Source organism: Canis lupus, chromosome 11, assembly GCF_011100685.1.
Source record: "Canis lupus familiaris isolate Mischka breed German Shepherd chromosome 11, alternate assembly UU_Cfam_GSD_1.0, whole genome shotgun sequence".
Classification (NCBI taxonomy): Eukaryota; Metazoa; Chordata; class Mammalia; order Carnivora; family Canidae; genus Canis; species Canis lupus.
The window spans coordinates 19839333-19857873 of NC_049232.1; the positions used below are offsets into that span (position 1 = coordinate 19839333).

General features: G+C 35.2%; 1 protein-coding gene across 9 annotated transcripts in view; it reads right to left on the reverse strand.

Moving 5' to 3' along the window:
- The window catches only part of RAPGEF6 (Rap guanine nucleotide exchange factor 6), a 210821-nt gene that overhangs the window by 111539 nt on the left and 80741 nt on the right, over positions 1–18541 (reverse strand). For 8 of the 9 annotated variants that reach the window (XM_038552080.1, XM_038552078.1, XM_038552079.1 and 5 more), the window contains one exon: positions 5800–5943. The exons of the other annotated variant lie outside the window; for it this stretch is intronic. In XM_038552080.1, coding sequence (XP_038408008.1) covers positions 5800–5943 — 144 coding nt within the window. The remainder of the gene's footprint in view (positions 1–5799; positions 5944–18541) is intronic. 9 annotated transcript variants of the gene reach the window in all.

Below are 18541 nucleotides of genomic sequence, written 5' to 3' on the forward strand. Positions count from 1 at the left end.
TCCCAGGACCACAAGATCATGACCTGAAACAAAGGCAGACACCCAACCACCTGAGCCCCCCATGCACCTCATTCCCAGAAATTTAAAAGGATAAGATAATACTACATATAAATATAAACTCTATTTTCTTCCTCTATCCTGGGGACTACTTTGTGATCCACGTCTTAAGACATATGGACTAACCTACTGGCCTTGCTAGCTACTGACAGAAAAAAGACCTCCAAATCAGTTAATTCCAAAACCAGTCATCAGTTTTGGCTAGACAGCCCTGTCATCATTTAACTGGATTCTAGCCACTTGTTGTGTACAGTAAAGCAACTTCAATTACTTTCATATGCATTTAATAACCACTTTATCTTTTAAGGTTGGACAATGAAAATGCCTTGTTTGAAGTGAGCTACTGTGAATAAACACTACAAAAAAAAAAAAAAACTGGGTGGGGGTAGGAGCAATAGTAGGCTGAACACTGGTTGTCCTAACTTCAAACCAGATTGATTTTCTTTTTCCCTTTGTTGTAATTCTTTAGCTTGTTTTTCAATGTATTAATATACTTAAACATTTTGGTAAACACATTTTACATTAATGTATGAAACAGATAAATAGGAAAGCTATTTTATATGCAACAATAAAGACCAAGTTTTACAATAGGAATAGAAGCTGCTGACATAATGAATGGTTTTCACAGCCCCAAACACTAGGCAGAACCTTCTATATAAAATCTCTCATTTAATCCTTTGACAAATCTATAGGTTAATTATCAAAAGAGAAGTAGGAAGGTTATACAATGTGCCCAAAGTAACACAGGAACCTAAACAATCTGATAGAAAAAAAGACACTCTTACTTTCCTTGATAGGCAATAAGCTTGGAAGGTAAAATGATGATGGTTCCCATTTTCAAGGCAGGTTATACCCTGATGGGAGAAGTGGACATCTGAAGAAACCATTAGAATGCAGTCTAATGCATGGTCACAAGCATATATATGGAATACTGTGGGAATGCAGAGATGTGTACCTTACCCCTTCCCAGGAGAAAATCATGGAGTTCTCCCATGCAAGAACATGGAACTGAGTCTTGTAGATGATTAGGATTTTGCCAAGACAACTAAGAATAAAAGATCATCCTAAGTAACAGGAACAGTAGATGTAAGAGATGTATAAACAAACAGGTTTCTCACCCCTCAACACACACACACACACACACACACAAACACACACACACACAGTTATCACCTTGCAATATAGTTTGTATATCAAATCATGTTGTACACCTTAAACTTAGTGTTATATGCAAATTTTATCTCAATAAAGCTGAAAATAAATAAAAACATGGTTCCATTAAGGGTCAGCAAATTTGTTCAGCTTGACTAAAAAGCAGAGAATACATAGGAACAGAGAAAAACATAAAGTTGAAGAGGGGGACAAAGTTCAGATCTGTGCTGTCCAATATGGTAACTAGTAGCCACATGTGGTTACTTACATGTCAATTATTTGCAATTAAAATTTTAAATTAAAAGTCTCAGTCATACTAGCTACATCTTATGTCCTCAATAGCCACTTGGCGCTAGTTACTATCACCAATTTGGAAACCGATATAAATTATTTCTATCACTGTGGGAAGTTTTTTTTTTTAAGTTTTTTTTTTTTTTTTTATGATAGTCACAGAGAGAGAGAGAGAGAGAGAGAGGCAGAGACACAGGCAGAGGGAGAAGTTTTTAAGTTTTTATTTATTGATTTTAGAGAGTGACTGCAAGCAGGGGGAGGCACAGAGGGAGAGGGGGAGAACCCCAAGGAGACTCCCTACTGAGCACAGAACCCAATGTGCCTCTCTATCTCAGGACCCTGAGATCATGACCTGAATGGAAATTAAGAGTTGGACGCTTAACCCACTGAGACAGCCAGGCACCCTAATGCTAATACAACAGTTCTAAAAAGAATGGCAGTGAACACTAAGGCAATGACACAGGGAAACTGAAAGGAGAGGAGTATATAAATCTTGAAACATTTGAGAGGAAGCAACTACAGATATTATTGACTTATTAAAACTATAAGGGTGTATAACATGTTTCATGTTCTTCAGCAACCCCCCCATAAGATAGGCAGACCTAATATTACCATCTTCGTTTTTTGAGGTACAGCAACCAAATCATGGAGGGTTTAGATGAAATGCCCCAATTATACAGTACGTAAGGAAGAATTCAAGACAGATGGCTCATATAAATGCTAAACTATTTTCAGTTGGCATAATTACCCATTTTACTCACTGAATATTACTCCAATTACCTTTTTGCTATTTAGAAATATGAAATACACCTTCCTCAAATATCTAAAATATTCTTACTGAGAATATTCAAAAGCATTTAAATCTGTTAAAAACTATGAGAGCAATACCCAATGGAGTTTCAAAAACGTTACTGTTATAGACATGCTCTTTTTAACATTAAGGAAAAAAAACATTCACTTGCACATTAAAATTATGGCTCTCATCTTTATATAAAGCAATGTATGACAAAACTATGAAAATAATTCATAAAAATAAACCATCTTTTGCAATCCTCCTAAGCATTCGATTAGAGAATAAAATATGCAAATTTTGTCTTCCTAAAACTTTGATGTACAGATTGTGTACTAGTAATAATTGTGACAAAGACAACAGTAACAAAAAATTCTGTACATCTTTAAGAATTTCTGATCTTCAGCATTTTAGCAAGGAAAAGTTGACGATGGTGAGGAAATGAAAAAAGAAACTATCAAATCTGCACTGCTGTTTAGAAGAAAAGAAATGATTTTTGATCTTTCTCTCTAAATTGCTGACAGTAAAACAAAAGAATTCAAAGACTCTAAGGTAGCCATAAAACCAATTTTCTACTGGATGTTTTAACAAATACTAATTAAAATTTTTGCTACACAGTATCCTTTATATAGCAAACTCCCAATATGTAGGTATTTGGTCAGACATACAAGTTTTTACCTACTGCTAACATTAATGAAAAGTAAATGAAAACCTCTTAAAATGCTTTCCAAATTTCCGGAAATACATCCATGTTAGAAAAAAAAGCAAGCAGAAACTATTATTTCAAGAAATAGCGAATTTATGTAACATCAACAAAAATCCTTTTTCAACGCAGTCTTTTTTTTTTTTTTTCAACCCAGTCTTATAGTTAAATAAACTACCCTGAATCAGCTTGAGCTCTCCCCTCTGCCAAATTCCTGACAGTACTTAGTAGGTTAAGTACTTAAAACTAGCTATGCAAGACTTTAAATTCAACAATGCCACACTTCACTTACAATCATCAAGCAGTGTGCCTGTTGCACTTTCTGGTCTACACAAGAAACCAGCATATCCTTAAGAGGATAACTTTCAGTACACATGGGAATTAGAAGTAAATGACTCAGGAGCATAAGCCACAGTTACGTACAGAAAATTCAGAATTTGCCTAGGCTTCATGACATGACACCAAAAAAATCTAAGAACACACCATAGCTGAGACTGGAGTAAATGATCAAAATACACACACAGACTATGCACTCTAGCTCGGATAAGGAAAACCAAATAATACAATTAAAAATAATTTAATAATTCTACTTCCCAGAATTTTTCTAAAGAAACCAATATCTGTCCATCTGTAACCACAAAGATAATTAGCATGTTAGTTTAAAGAAATAAAAACTAAAAAAATCTAAATGATCAAATACTGGGGAGTAAATAAATTATGGCAATTATTATAAAGGAGTACCATGACACTCTCAAGAGCAATGTAAAAAAATTTTTTAAGAGTTTATTTATTTATTTATTCATGAGAGACACAGAGAAACAGAGGCAGAGACATAGGCAGAGGGAGAAACAGGCTCCATGCAGGGAGCCCAATGTGGGACTCCATCCCAGGACTCCAGGATCACACCCTGAGCTGTAGGCAGATGCTTAACTGCTGAGCCACCCAGGCATCCCCCTCAAAATTTTTTAATAGCATTCAAACATGCTCACATTACACAACTAAGTTTTATAATGTTATCATATATTTAAGTCTTAAAAAGCTAGCCAAAAAGCTTACATTTGTATCTATGTGAAAAAACCTTTACCAAGAATATATAAAATGTCATCAATGGTTACATAACTGGGCAGAATGACTAGTCAGTTAACTTTTAATCTTTCCAAAACAGACACATATTACTTGTATAATACTGTAAACTTGTTAGTTTAAATCAATTTATTATAGGGGAATTTATTATATAAAAAGAAATTATTTCATAATAGGAACAGGAAATGAAGTTTATGTGCCTCTAGATGTGGTAAAAAAAAAATTAGGAGACTATTTCATGTTATTCTTTGTTGTTAGAAACAGAATGTATGGAACCAATGACATAAGGCAAATGTAACTAAATCCTTAGAGTTGCCTTAAATTTAGCACTTATTCACTATACACAACTTCCTACATAATCCTCCTTACTCCTTGACATGGAAGGAGAAATTTCTGTTTTGACAACCAAATGAATTAAACATACCTTTGGGAATTTTGTTGCAATTAATCTTCAAACTGTTTTTATATTTTGGGGGGATCATGACTTCTTTGAAAATTGATAAAATACTCCTAGACTTATTCTTATCTTTTTTTTTTCTGTTAAGATCTGAATATAGAAACTACAACTGGAATGTTAATGAGCGCAAATTTCAGCAAGTCTGCCATGTTCCCAGTGAAACTCTGATCTGAAAGAATTATACAAAACCATACTTCCTAAGCGTAAGGGACTTCCCATGGAAAGAGATAAAGTTCAGAAAGTACACAGTTGTGCTATAAAGGCTGTTTTCTATTTTAATATATGCTTTGAAAACACAAGGGCATTAGAAGAAGAAGAGAATGTAAGGTCCAAGTTATGTACTCAAAGATCCTGGGCAATAGCCTGCAAGATATAATAGGATGTAAGATGTTCACAGATTACATCAGCTACCTGAGAGCACTGTTCCTAATTAAGAGCTCAAATCTAATGATTTTTATTTTTTTATTTATTTGAGAGAGAGAGGGAGAGAAATAGAAAACAGGGGAGAAAGCTAAGGGGGAGAGGGAGAAGCAGACTCCCCGCTAAGAAGGGAGCCCAAGAGGCTCAATCCCATGACTCTGAGATCATGACCTGAGACGAAGGCAGATGCTTATTAATCCACTGAACCACCCAGGAACCCCTAGCCTTTCTTCTCGATTCAAGTTTTTTAGTTTAAAGTGAAGTTCACTATAATTACAAAACTGAAGACTTCTGGAGAAACAGCTGATGTTTCTTCTAGTGTTACAAAACCTAAAGCTAATTATTTCATCTGCTTCTCCTTCTTCAATATTTGCATGTAAAAACATATCACTAACACTTGCTTGTTTCTGCACTGACACAGAATATTTGTATTTCTCCCACACCACAAGGAAAAAATTGATGCATTTCTTTTGTATCCCTTAGAGCATATCAGGAAAAAAAATCTCCCAATAAGTCTATTGCCTGAATTCTCAGAACTCTTACCTATATTTCATTCAGACAATAAAAAGGCAAGAAAATCCACAAATAAGGTCTAAAAAGATATGGAAAGAATGTTTTTTTACATTATTTAAAACAAAACCAAAGCCAAAACAAAACTCCCACTGGAAGAGCATTTCTACCAAGCTCAACTGAGCACAAGTATTTTAAAAAATTATATATATTTACCTGCTCTAAAATTTTATATGTTAAGCCGTAAGTATTGATATTACTAAAAATACGTGTAAATTAAAGATACTATAAATAAAAATTAAAGAAGATCCATGAAATGTCCCTAAATATACTCACAGAAAGATAGCTGTTAATGTCCACATCATCAGTAATAGTCTGGCGTTCTCCTTTATAATTAATTTTCCGAAACCTTCGCCGAGACTGTCTGGCAGGAATTTCTCTTTGTAGAATACTATCTTCATTATCTTTGGAATTCTCTACCTGAAACACATGTTCACATTCCTGATTCAATATCCAGTTTTTCCATATTACTGACAGTCTATGGTGTCTTAACAAGTTCAAAGGAGAATTCATTTACTTCTTGTAAGTAACTGCATCAAGAAAATAGTCTGTATAGGACATCACTCATGAGTTCAAGATTAAAGGTGACATTATTATAAAGAGCTAGAGACCACAGTTTCCTTCCAGGAAATAGTCTGTCTTGCTCACATAAACATATACCCTCTAAGTAAAGTCACTTACCAGAAATGAAGGCTGTTAACTACACCTACACATGCAATAATTATGACTTCTGAGTTAAGTCCAATTATAAGCTGATCATACATGTATTTAGTCAGCCAATACTCATGGCTATGATTTCAGTGAAATGCTCAACAGCAAAACAAAAATGTTTTAGGCATTATTCTGTGGTGTCCATCTTAATGTAGGACAACAGAGTAAGAATGGCATTTTTTTTTTTTTAAAGATTCTGTTTTTAAGTAATCTCTACATCCAATGTGGGGTTTGAACTCAACCCTGAGATCAAGGGTTGCATGCTCCACTGACTGAGCCAGCCAGGTGCCAGGTGCCAGCCAAGGCTAGCATCTTTTATTAAAGAAGTGAAATCTAACATACACTGAGGACTAAAATGGGCCAGCATGCATAAACATTATATTATTTAGTTCACACAGCAGTCCTGCAAGCAAGTATTACTATCTGTAGCTTATGGATGAGCAAAAGCAAAATCCCAAAAGATTACTTTCCAGTCTCACTTTATGATATTTATTATTAAAGGTGAGTTGGAATACAAGTCTGTCTCCACTACTCATGGCACTGATACAAGACCATGTTTCCTGTCTCATAACAGACGAAACCATAATTTTAAAAATTATTTTTAAAAAGGCACGTTGATGTTCTAAAGTATATCATATAATTCACATCACATCACATAAACGGTATTCTGTTTCTCCCCCAAGTTCTCCTTCAAATGTCCTATCCTTTGCTAATATCAAGAATTTCCAGTTACTCAACTATGAAATTTCATGAATATTCCTAATTGCCCTGCTTGTTTTCCAAATCTTATCTTCAATCACTTCTCAGAACTTGTCAATCCTTTTTTAATAAATTCCTCTCACATTGCCCTTTCTTTCATTCCCATTACCATCATTCCTTATTCAAGTGTTAATCACTTCAGTCCTAATTATACAAAAAGGTGATCCTATTGCTTCAGACACATTCCTCTCCAATTCTATCCTATAATGGTTAAATAAATCAGCTAGATAAATCATCACTGTATCATGTTTCTTGTTCAAAAATGTTACGATGGACCTCTAATAGTTACTGAATGAATTTTAAACTATTATATGTGATATTCAAAGCCACTTATGACCCATTCCTCCCATTTTAAATTATTGTATCTTACAAGGGTAAGCCTGGAAAAACTGCCCCCTTATCCTTTTCTCCCCCACACATACACACAAATACCTGTTACATAAAACATCTAATGAGATGCGTAAAATTTCCTGATGATTTATCAGAAAGAGTTGATGTCTGTCTGTTTCAGTTATGAGTGGTACAAGAGTTTAAGAGTAAGAAGTAGCCAAGTCAATATGACTATTCATAGGTCCCTATAATATAGTAACTTATATTCTACTAAATAACTTTAATTTGTGTTATCCTACCCATTCTATCTTTACTTGCTGATATACTACCAGTCATTTAAGACACATCTCAATTACCATCTCTCTTCTATAACCACAGAAGACATTCCTCTCCTCAGACCATGACTACTTTATTCTGTGTACACAACCCAAACTTCTCATAAATAGGACATACTCTCCATTGCCTTCAGGCCTTTGTATATGCTGCTGCTGCTACTACCACAAACCCCATTCCTCCTTTGCCAGTATCATGGCATCCTTTCCATACTTCATGACCCTCCCTCCTCTGCCCCAGGAAACTACTACCCCTACTACACTAGGCATATCACCCATAATTACCACATATAAGTCCATCTCACTAACAAGTTCCCTAAGACAGGAACTGCATTATGTATTAGTCTTTGTTCATTTAACATTCGAAAAGTTTGCCAAAATGGGCAATACATTAGATTCTCTTTTTCTCTTCATATATGGTAGGTCCTTGGAAATACATATAAGGTACTAAAAAAATATAAGGGTAGGCAGAATAAGTTACCATTATTCTTCTGAAAGGTAAAATCAGGAGAGACATGAGAACAATTTTCACCTCAACAATTACAGAATTTTGAATAGGTAGCAATATATGCTACCTCCTTGAGATTTAATTTGCTCTTCTAAAAAATGATGGGAGAACCACAGTATTCACTAAATCACTACACCAGAGCCTGTACCAGAAACTGCAAGTTATATTACTTAAGGCTCACAACGTCCCTATAACACAGCTGCTCTTTCTGTTTCAACAGATGGTACAGTCTCATAAAACTTCAGTAATTCATACAGGTGGGTAATGACTCAATACCCAAGTGTGATTACTAAAGTTCATCTCCTTCACACTGCCCTATATCCCAAGGGATGAATTCGATTATCCACTTTAGGTGAAATTTCAGTATTATATAATCCAGAATTCTAATACCTATCATTTATTGAGCAAAAGTAGAGATAAACAATAAAGGCTTTCCAAAATACAAATAGTAAATTAAGTTGAGGAAAGGAGTTTCTAGGAGTTTCTAAGTCTCAAAATTTTAAGAAAAGTACCAAATGAAAACAAAAACCTAATAATGTATGAAGGATTAAGTACTCTTAACAAACCTCCTGTCAAATACTACTGCAATGTGAGATTGAACAAAACTGCAAATGCGGGATCCCTGGGTGGCGCAGCGGTTTGGCGCCTGCCTTTGGCCCAGGGCGCGATCCTGGAGACCCGGGATCAATTCCCACGTCGGGCTCCCGGTGCATGGAGACTGCTTCTCCCTCTGCCTGTGTCTCTGCCTCTCTCTCTCTCTCTGTGACTATCATAAATAAATAAAAATTAAAAAAAAAAAAAACTGCAAATGCATGCCTTATGTCATGAAAGTAAGAAATCAAAAGGCCAAGACTGAAGTGAAAGCAAAAATACAAGGAGACAGGCTAACAACAAAGCTCTTGACCTACCAAAAGAAAGATTTCCCAACTCTAGAGACTAGACCCTCTACTTTGTTGGTTGTAGGGAGTGAGAAGTACAAGAACAAAGAATCCATCAAAGACGGGGAATCCAATAGTAGACTTATTCATAAAGCTTAACCCAACTAGTTGAATCCTTATTGCGAGAATATAAGCCTACCCTGCAGGAGATAGGAAGGAAAACTTGCTTGGCACTGAGAGAAGAGGAAGGTAAAAAGCAAACAATGAAACAGAAAAAAAAACATTTTCCCTAAGAACTTAAAACATAAGCTATCCCTCATGCAGGTCAGTAGTTTGAATTAGTAATACTACCTTATGCAAATTTAAGTAAATTTACTTAGGTAAATTTAAGACATTCAGGACTGATAATGTATATATACAACGGGCAAAAACAAATCTAAAAACCTCTCTGCAAGAATATAAATTTAAACCAAACTCAAAGAATTCCCACACCTAATGTACAAGACCTAGGACTTCCTGTAAAAACATACCTTTCCCCAAAAAAGAACCAAGGAAAAAACCCCTAACTGTAACAAAAACCAAACATGTGAACAAATGATAGACGTGATGAGCAACAGGGACAGAAGAACAACAGACTCACACTTGCAAATACTCCAATGTATCGGAGAAGGACAAACATTGTATGTTCTCATTCATTTGGGGAATATAAATAATAGTGAAAGGGAATATAAGGGAAGGGAGAAGAAATGTGTGGGAAATATCAGAAAGGGAGACAGAACGTAAAGACTCCTAACTCTGGGAAACGAACTAGGGGTGGTGGAAGGGGAGGAGGGCGGGGGGTGGGGGTGAATGGGTGACGGGCACTGAGGGGGGCAATTGACGGGATGAGCACTGGGTATTTATTCTGTATGTTGGTAAATTGAACACCAATAAAAAATAAATTTATTATTAAAAAAAAAAAGAAAAAAGGAAACTATGGGCAGCCTGGGTGGCTCAGCGGTTTAACGCCGCCTTCAGCCTAGGGCGTGATCCTGGAGACCCCAGATCGAGTCCCACGTCCGGTTCTCTGCATGGAGCCTGCTTCTCCCTCTGCCTGTGTCTCTGCCTCTCTCTCTCTCTCTCTCTCTGTCTCTCATGAATAAATAAATAAAATCTTTAAAAAAAAAAAGAAAAGAAAATATTATAAAATTATAATAAAAAACTTTCAAAGAGAAACTTGAAAATAAGCCAGAGATTATAAATAGCAACTCAGTAGGTAAGGATCGATCATGCCAAAAAAACCCACAATAAATCCCAGTGCCCTTCCTCCCCAATGCCAGGCTGGCTACCAAGCACTGTGTAATAAGCAAAAGCAGTCTACATTTGCCAGAGGGACAAGAACATAGGGAGAGACCCTGTACAAAATATAAGAGCACAAGCAAGACCTAAAAATGGGGGTGAAACAAGATCATTCAGAAAGACCTTCCAACAAACCAATCCCAATCCTAAGGACAAAGTAAAACTAGAATTTGAAGCACTGGTGAGCTAAAGGTAACCATAACACAATAATGCAAACCTAGCTCAACTCTAGCAGAAGAAGAGGTGTGTTCAGCTCCAGGCCTATACATGATCTATCCTCATTCTCTACTGCCCCATACACACATTACATAACATTAAATCCAAAATAATGACTCACATAAAAATAGAAAGAGTTAAAAAACAAACAGCAAAAACAAACAAAAAGCCAATCCATTGCCAAAACACAAAGCAACCAATAGCACAATCCACCAAACTCACACATGATCCACACGCTGTAACTATGAGAATTTAAAACAACTATGATCAATACAGTAAAGGTGGCAGAAAGGTAGAAAAGGTGGACAATATGAACAGATGAAAAATTTCAGCAGACATAAGGAAAATATGAGGGAGTAAAAAGAATCTTAGAAACAAAAATCATGGTATCAAAGATGAAAAATGCCTTTGATAAACTCATCAGTAAACTTGATGCCAGTGAATTAAGAAATTAATGAACTTAAACACAGATCAGAAGAAATTACCCATACTGAAATAGAGGAAAAAGAAAACAAAAGAGAGCAAAAAAAGTAAAGAAAAAAGGAATTAAAGAGCATAGAGAGATGTAACTAAAAAGAACTGGCAAGATAAAGCTAAAAAAATTATACAGTATGCAGCAGAAAGTCAAGATGAGATGAAAAATAAGCATATAAGATATAGACTGAAAAGATTTAACATATACTTAAAGATCAAGAACAAGATGACAGAAAAAGGAGGTAACATCCAAAGAGAAAATCAGACTTTTTGATTAAAACAAAAGCCCAAAGCAGTCCAACAAATCTAAAAATACAACTACAAATTCACATTGTAAAGATAAAAAGAAGACTTTTATTTATTTATTTATTTATTTATTTTTTGATTTTTATTTATTTATGATAGTCACACAGAGAGAGAGAGAGAGAGGCAGAGAGAGAGGCAGAGACACAGGCAGAGGGAGAAGCAGGCTCCATGCACCGGGTGCCCGACGTGGGATTCGATCCCGAGTCTCCAGGATCGTGCCCTGGGCCAAAGGCAGGCGCCAAACCGCTGCGCCACCCAGGGATCCCAAAAAGAAGACTTTTAATGCTCCCACAAGGAAAACGCAGATCAGCTATGATGGAAGGGCTGTCCGTTCTTAATCTAACAGACTTCTTTAAAAAGAATAAATGTCAGAAAACAATGGACTATACTGACTGTGCTAAGAAAAATGACTCTCCTCCTCAAATTGCATTCATGGCAAAACAATCCTAAAAAATGATACAAAATAGGGGCACCAGGGTGCTCAGTGGTTGAGCTGCCCTTGGCTCAGGGTGTGATCTTGGGGCCCAGGATTGAGTCCCAGATCGGGTTCTCTGCAGGCGGCCTGCTTCTCCCTCTGCCTATGTCTCTGCCTCCCTCTGTGTCTGTCATGAATAAATAAATAAAATCTTAAAAAAGGAAATATAAAATATTGTTTCAGCCATAAAAAAAGAAAAAAATACACTCAGCTGAGATGTTTATCAATAAATATTAAAGAAAATTTTAAACCTTGTATCTTAGATGTAACACAAGTGCTCCCATAAGTAAGGTCTCAGATGGAAGAAATTAAAAGTAAATAAATGGTAAATACATGATAATACCTGAGCACACAGTGATTGCATAAAACAGCACAACAAAATTAGTGAAGTAGAAGTAAATATACACATACATGTTATCGATACATACATAACAGCTTTTAACATTATCAACATTACCACCAACATCCTGGTACTACATAATCTTCCTTCCTAATGATTTATGTATATATTACAATGATTAAAATTACATACCCTCACATATATGGAATATGTGTTTATATCTAATAATGTGTATACATACACACAAAAAAATTAACAAAAACTTTAATGTCATTACTACTAAAAAGACTACAAGCTTTCTGCCCTTAAGACTTATCCCATTAGAAATGCAGACAAAAATATTACGTATACCGTATAGATATAGAAAAAGCATTTGATAGTAACTCAAAACTCATGATGATTTTTGAAACTTTTTGCAAACTAGGAAAAGAAGAAAACTTTCATAAACTTATTAAAGTTATCTGCATTATGCCTATAACCAACATTGAAAACTTTCTCCTGGCCTTTGGGAATGAGTAAGGAAAGCCCAACATTACCAAAATACTGTCTTCTAAACTCATCAGAAATGATAAATCCTGGTGGAATTATATCAACAATTTTACATATATTAAACTTACTTGTTTTTGTTTTTGATTAGAGATTATACTTTTCCCTCCTTTTTGAATTATTTTAAGTATATAAGAAACATTTACATAGCTCCACTAAATAGGTCTCCTTTCTTATGTTTCTTCTAGTTCTTGGCTTTTAAAAAACTTTCCATGCCTATTTTGCACAAAACCACCATCATATCTCAAGCATTTTCCATTGGGATTTCATCAAATGTACAAAGTAACTGAAGGAAAATTAGTAAGTTTATGATGGTAACTCCTTGTTTAAGAACCTGGTTATTTTGGTTTTTGTTCAAATTTAATTTTCTGCTTTTGGGGAGTATTTAAAGTCTGCAAATTTGTTTATAATGAAGTCTTTTATATGGTTATTATAAACATATTCTTATACGATACATATATATATGATATATATATCTCACAGGTCAATTTCTTGATTTCCATTAAAAAATCTGCTAGGATTCTGATGAGGACTGCACTCATTTTTATAGGAATTTGGAAATATTCTTATCTTAAAGATATTCTCTCAATTTAGATCTAAAGATTTCAAAATCATTTATGGTTTTCTGTGTTGACGCTTCCTATAATTTTTGTTAGATTTATTCTGACATATACGGACCTTCTGATGTTCACAAATCGTATATTCACTAATTTTTAAATTATCTGTTGTTCCTAAATATAAATACAATTAATTTCTGTACATAAGTATCCAGTGACTTTGCTAAAAGGACTATTAATTCTAAAAGTTTATATGAAAGTATTTTTTAATTTCCTACATGCAAATCATTTCATCTGTTTAGTAGAGTATTATATATATATATATTTTAAGGGATGGTGATTGATCAATTGATTCAGGGCACAGGAGCAGGGCGAGGGGGACAGGGAGAGGGAGATTAGCAAGGAGCCTGACTCATGACTCCATCCCAGGACCCTGGGATCAGCACATGAGCCATAGGCAGACACTTAACTGACTGAGCATCCAGGCAACCCCGCTTCCTCTTTAAGTCTGCTTTACATGCCACTGACTTTTATATTTATCTTTATTGTTTCTTGGCTTCTAATTTCTGTAGGTATATAGTTTGCTGACCTCTAATTTCTTGATGTAATTCTTCACTGAATGTCAGTCTTTCTCTTAAAGCAGTAAGGTTTAAATTGTTCACCAAGGGCTCAAGAAAAATTTCATACATTTTGATATATCATCTTTATTCAGCTCAAGATATTTTCTCATTTTTAGAGTGACTGACAAGTGATTTACTCCTGAACGTCAAGTTATATTTTGTTGTAGTTATTTATGTAATTGGTTTCGAAGTTAATTCCACGATGGCCAAAACACAAACCAAAAATTAAATTTGGGATCCCTGGGTGGCTCAGCAGTTTAGCGCCTGCCTTTGGCCCAGTGCATGATCCTGGAGTCCCGGGATCAAGTCCCACATCGGGCTCCCTACATGGAGCCTGCTTCTCTCTCTGCCCTGTCTCTGCCTTTCTCTCTGTGTCTCTCATGAATAAATAAAATCTCTAAAAAAAGAAAAAAACTAAATTCTTTCTTGAGATTTATATTCCAGAGTACAGTCACATTTATTTATAAGATTTTAGAGAGAGTGCATGCTCTAGGGGGGGGACAGGGATGGGGGGCTGGAAGAGGGAGAGATCTCAAGCACAGTACCTCCTGAGCAGAGAGCCTAGGATGCAGAACTTGATTCCATGACTGAGATCATGACCTGAGCCAAAACCAAGGGCTGGAGCTCAACCCACTGAGCCACTCAAGTGTCCAGAGTACAGTCACATTTAAAAACATTCCATGTGCATTTGTAAAGTACATGCATTCAGTTGTTGATGGGTGCAGAATTCTCTATATAACACTGAGCAGAGGTTCAAATCTTCAAAATCCTTACTGATTCCTGATATTTGCTTTGTCACATTTAGAGGAATGTTTAAATCTCTTGCTATCGTTGTGGATTTGTCAAGTTTTCATTTTACTAATGACAACTTATTTTTTAGTCATATAATAAGGCTCATAAAATTCCAGATTGGTTAAGCTTGATACATGTTTACCATGATGAAACACCGTATTTACATTAAATAATGCTTCTTGCCTTAAATTATACTTTGAAAATTGGAGACACGCCAGCTCTATTTTGGTTATTGCTTAGAACACACAACTTCTTCTGTACTTTTAAATCTTCTCTTGATCAAGAAGTGAGATTTCTTCTCAAACCTTATGATTACAGTTTTTGATATGGCATGTAATTGTGTTAAAAGAATTTAATCCGGTATGTGCTCTTTATTGGAATATTTATATTTCTTGTAATTTCTGATATACTTGCAAGGAAATCTATCATCTCACGTTCTTTCCTCCCATGTTGTTTTCTCTCTCCTCTGTGCCTTCATTATTCCATTTCCCCTCTAATTACAAAGCTGTATACTTAGAGATGATATATATGCTTATTAAATCTATTGTATTTACCAGTTTTAGAAAATGCAAAAATCCTAGAAATTTTTCACTTCATACCTCCTTTTCTTATGTCATGTGTTTACATTTGGCATGTATTTTAAAATACAAAAGATACTCTTATCATTGTTTTCTAGTCAATATACATATACCTAGGGGATCCCTGGGGGGCTAAGAGGTTTGGCACCTGCCTTAGGCAGGGTGTGATCCTGGAGTCCCGGGATTGAGTCTCACATCAGGCTCCCTGCAGGGACCCTGCTCTGCCTCTCTCTCTGTCTCTCATGAAAAAATAAAATCTTTTTTTAAAAATATACATATACCTAAATGCTTTACTTTGTCTTTATTTCTATCCACATGTCTATGCTTCCATCTGTGATTCCCTTTTCCCTGAGAAACTCCCACTTGGTAAACTGACTGCCTAATGATTGCTGAAAAATTTCTTCACTTTTGTGTGAAAATTGTTTACTTAACAAATGAAGCTTCAGTTTTTGTTGAGAGTGGGTATTTTACAAGTTGTGGTGGTTTAAAAGTAATGTGTTTTTTCCTCTGACTGATTTTATAACTTCTTTTTGATTTTCAGTAGTTTCACTGTAATGTGCTTACATGTAAGTTTCTTTGTATTTGTCCTGCTTTGAGATTGTAGAGTTCTCAAATCTGTGAGTTGATTTCTTTTGACAGTTTTGGAAAATTCTCAACCATCAGCTCTTCCAACACTTCTTTCGTTTCCTTCTAGGATTCTAATTACTTACATTAGATCTTTCCTATTATTTGTTTCCTACACTCTACTATGCACTTTTAAATATTTTCTTCATCTGTTTTTCTTCCAGCTTGTCATTCAGTTCCCTAACTCACTCTTCAGTCAAGTTTTACTGTCTGTAAAAATCCACCTACTGAGCATCATTTTCATTTGTAGGTATTTCTAGTTGTAGAATTTGGAAACCATGATTTCATTATTTCATTTTATAGTTTCCAATCTTCTAAAATTCTCCACTAAATCCTTGAAATACTTACTAATCAGCTGTTTTAAAATATGCATATGTTAACTCAAGTATTTGCATCTCCTATGTGAATTTGCTCCTTTTGGCTGTTTTCCCTCTGGTTTCTGAACACTTTTTCCACATATTCTGCTATGCAGTATATTTTCACTATCATTATTTTGCAAAACTCTGTAATTTCAGTATGAATTTATCCTTTGATGAAAAGTTATATGGTAGGCTCAACATTTTCTCAGGTCAAAGAGCCAATTAATTTTCTGTTAATAGTAATTTAGAATTTCATTGCATGTTATCAGAAGGTATTACTATAATTTATGAAAATTACTGAATTTTGTAAATATAGGCTCAATTTCTGTGAATGTGGCACAGGCACCTGATACAGTTAAACAATATATGTTGATGTTGTAGAATTTGACTTATCTCCGTAAGATTCACCTTACAGTTTATATTGTTTAGGTCTTCTATTTCATTTTTTTCTCAACTCCATCTACTCTGTGCTAATAACAGAGGATTAAATTCTCTAGTAGTGTATTTCTAGGTCTCAATCAATCCTCTGGAGTGTCTGTTTTATATAGAAGGTTTCTGTGTAATTTGCTGCAAAGATATTCATGTGTTCTAAAAATTGTCCTTTTAAGTCACAGTTCATTCTACTTTGGCTTGAATTCTACTTTGAATTCTAATTTTCATTGGTCTAGTATGCCATTATCTACTGCTTTATTTTTAGCCTTCCTGAATCATTTGATACAACAATCATAGGAGTGTCTCTCTTAAAAAACAAAAAGGGGCACCCAGGTGGCTCAGTCAGTTAAATGTCTGACTCCTGATTTCAGATCAGGTCATCATCTCATGTATCCTGAGTTCAAGCTCCACCTTCAGGCTCTGAGCTCAGCATACAGTCTACTGGAGATTTTCTTTCTCTCTCTGACCCTGCCTCTGCTTTTGTGCACACTCTAAGATAAATACATTTTTTTTAAAGATTTCATTTATTCATGAGAGAGACAGAGAGAGAGGCAGAGACACAGGCAGAGGGAGAAGCAGGCTCCCTGTGGGGAGTGCGATGTGAGACCCTATCCTAGGACCCCAAGATCACACCTTGAAGCTAAGGCGGACACTCACTGAGCCACCCAGGTACCCCTAAATTAATAAATATTTTTAAAAAGTATTAAAAAAAAAACTACATAGCTGGGTCTTCTTAAGTGAGCCAAACTAAAAATCTTTTGCTTATAAAAGGGAACATGAAGCCATTCACATTTACTGGTATGACTAATATTATAGGTCACAATTTTTAAGATTTTATTTATTTATTCATGAGAAACACAGAGAGAGAGGCAGAGACATAGGCAGAGGATGAAGCTGGCTCCCTGCAGGGAGAGCCTGATGTGGGACTCAATCCCAGGACCCCGGAAACATGCCCTGAGCCAAAGGGAGACACTCAACCACTGAGCCACCACGGTGCCCCCAGGTCACAATTTTTAAATCTTTTATAATTATGTGTACTTTACTGCATTTCTCTAGGAAATGTATATTCTTTGCTTCAATAAAAAAAAATTTTTGGCTACTCAGGAAGACCTGTATTTTTGTTCTACTGGTTACTTTTGTACTTAAACCTTTTTTAAAGGTTTGTCTCTATATTCTTTTCTCATACATTTTTTCCTGAGATATAATTCACATACCATTAATCCTCCTCTTTTAAGTATATAATTCATCAGTTTTTAATATAGTCACAAGTTGTGCAGCCATCACTATTACCTAATTCCAGAACATTTTTATCATTCCAAAGAGAAACTCTATGCCCACTGGCCTCAGCTTTTCATCTCTCAAAATTTCCACATTCTGGTTATTTCATGTACATGCAATCACACAATACGTGGTTTGTGTTGGATTTCTTAGAACAATGTTTTCAAGATTCATCTATCTATATTACAGGATGTATCAATATTCAATTCCTTTTCATTGCAGCATAATATGCCATCATGTGAACATAAAACATTTTGTTTAACGTTTATCACGTTAAAGGACATAACATGTGGCATGTTTTCACTTTTCAGTTATTATGAATGTTATAAACGTCAATGTACAAGACTTAATGTGGACACGTTTTCAATTCTCTAGGGTATCCATACATGTGGGAATGGAATTGATCGTCATACAGTATTTCATTTTCAACTATTTCATGAACTGTCAAATTCTTTTCCAGAGATGCTGTATCTCTGTTTTTCTACCAGCCATGTACGAGGGCTTTTGTTTCTCTGTACCCTTGCCAATACTTGTTATAGTCCATGTGTTTTTTTTTTACTCCTTT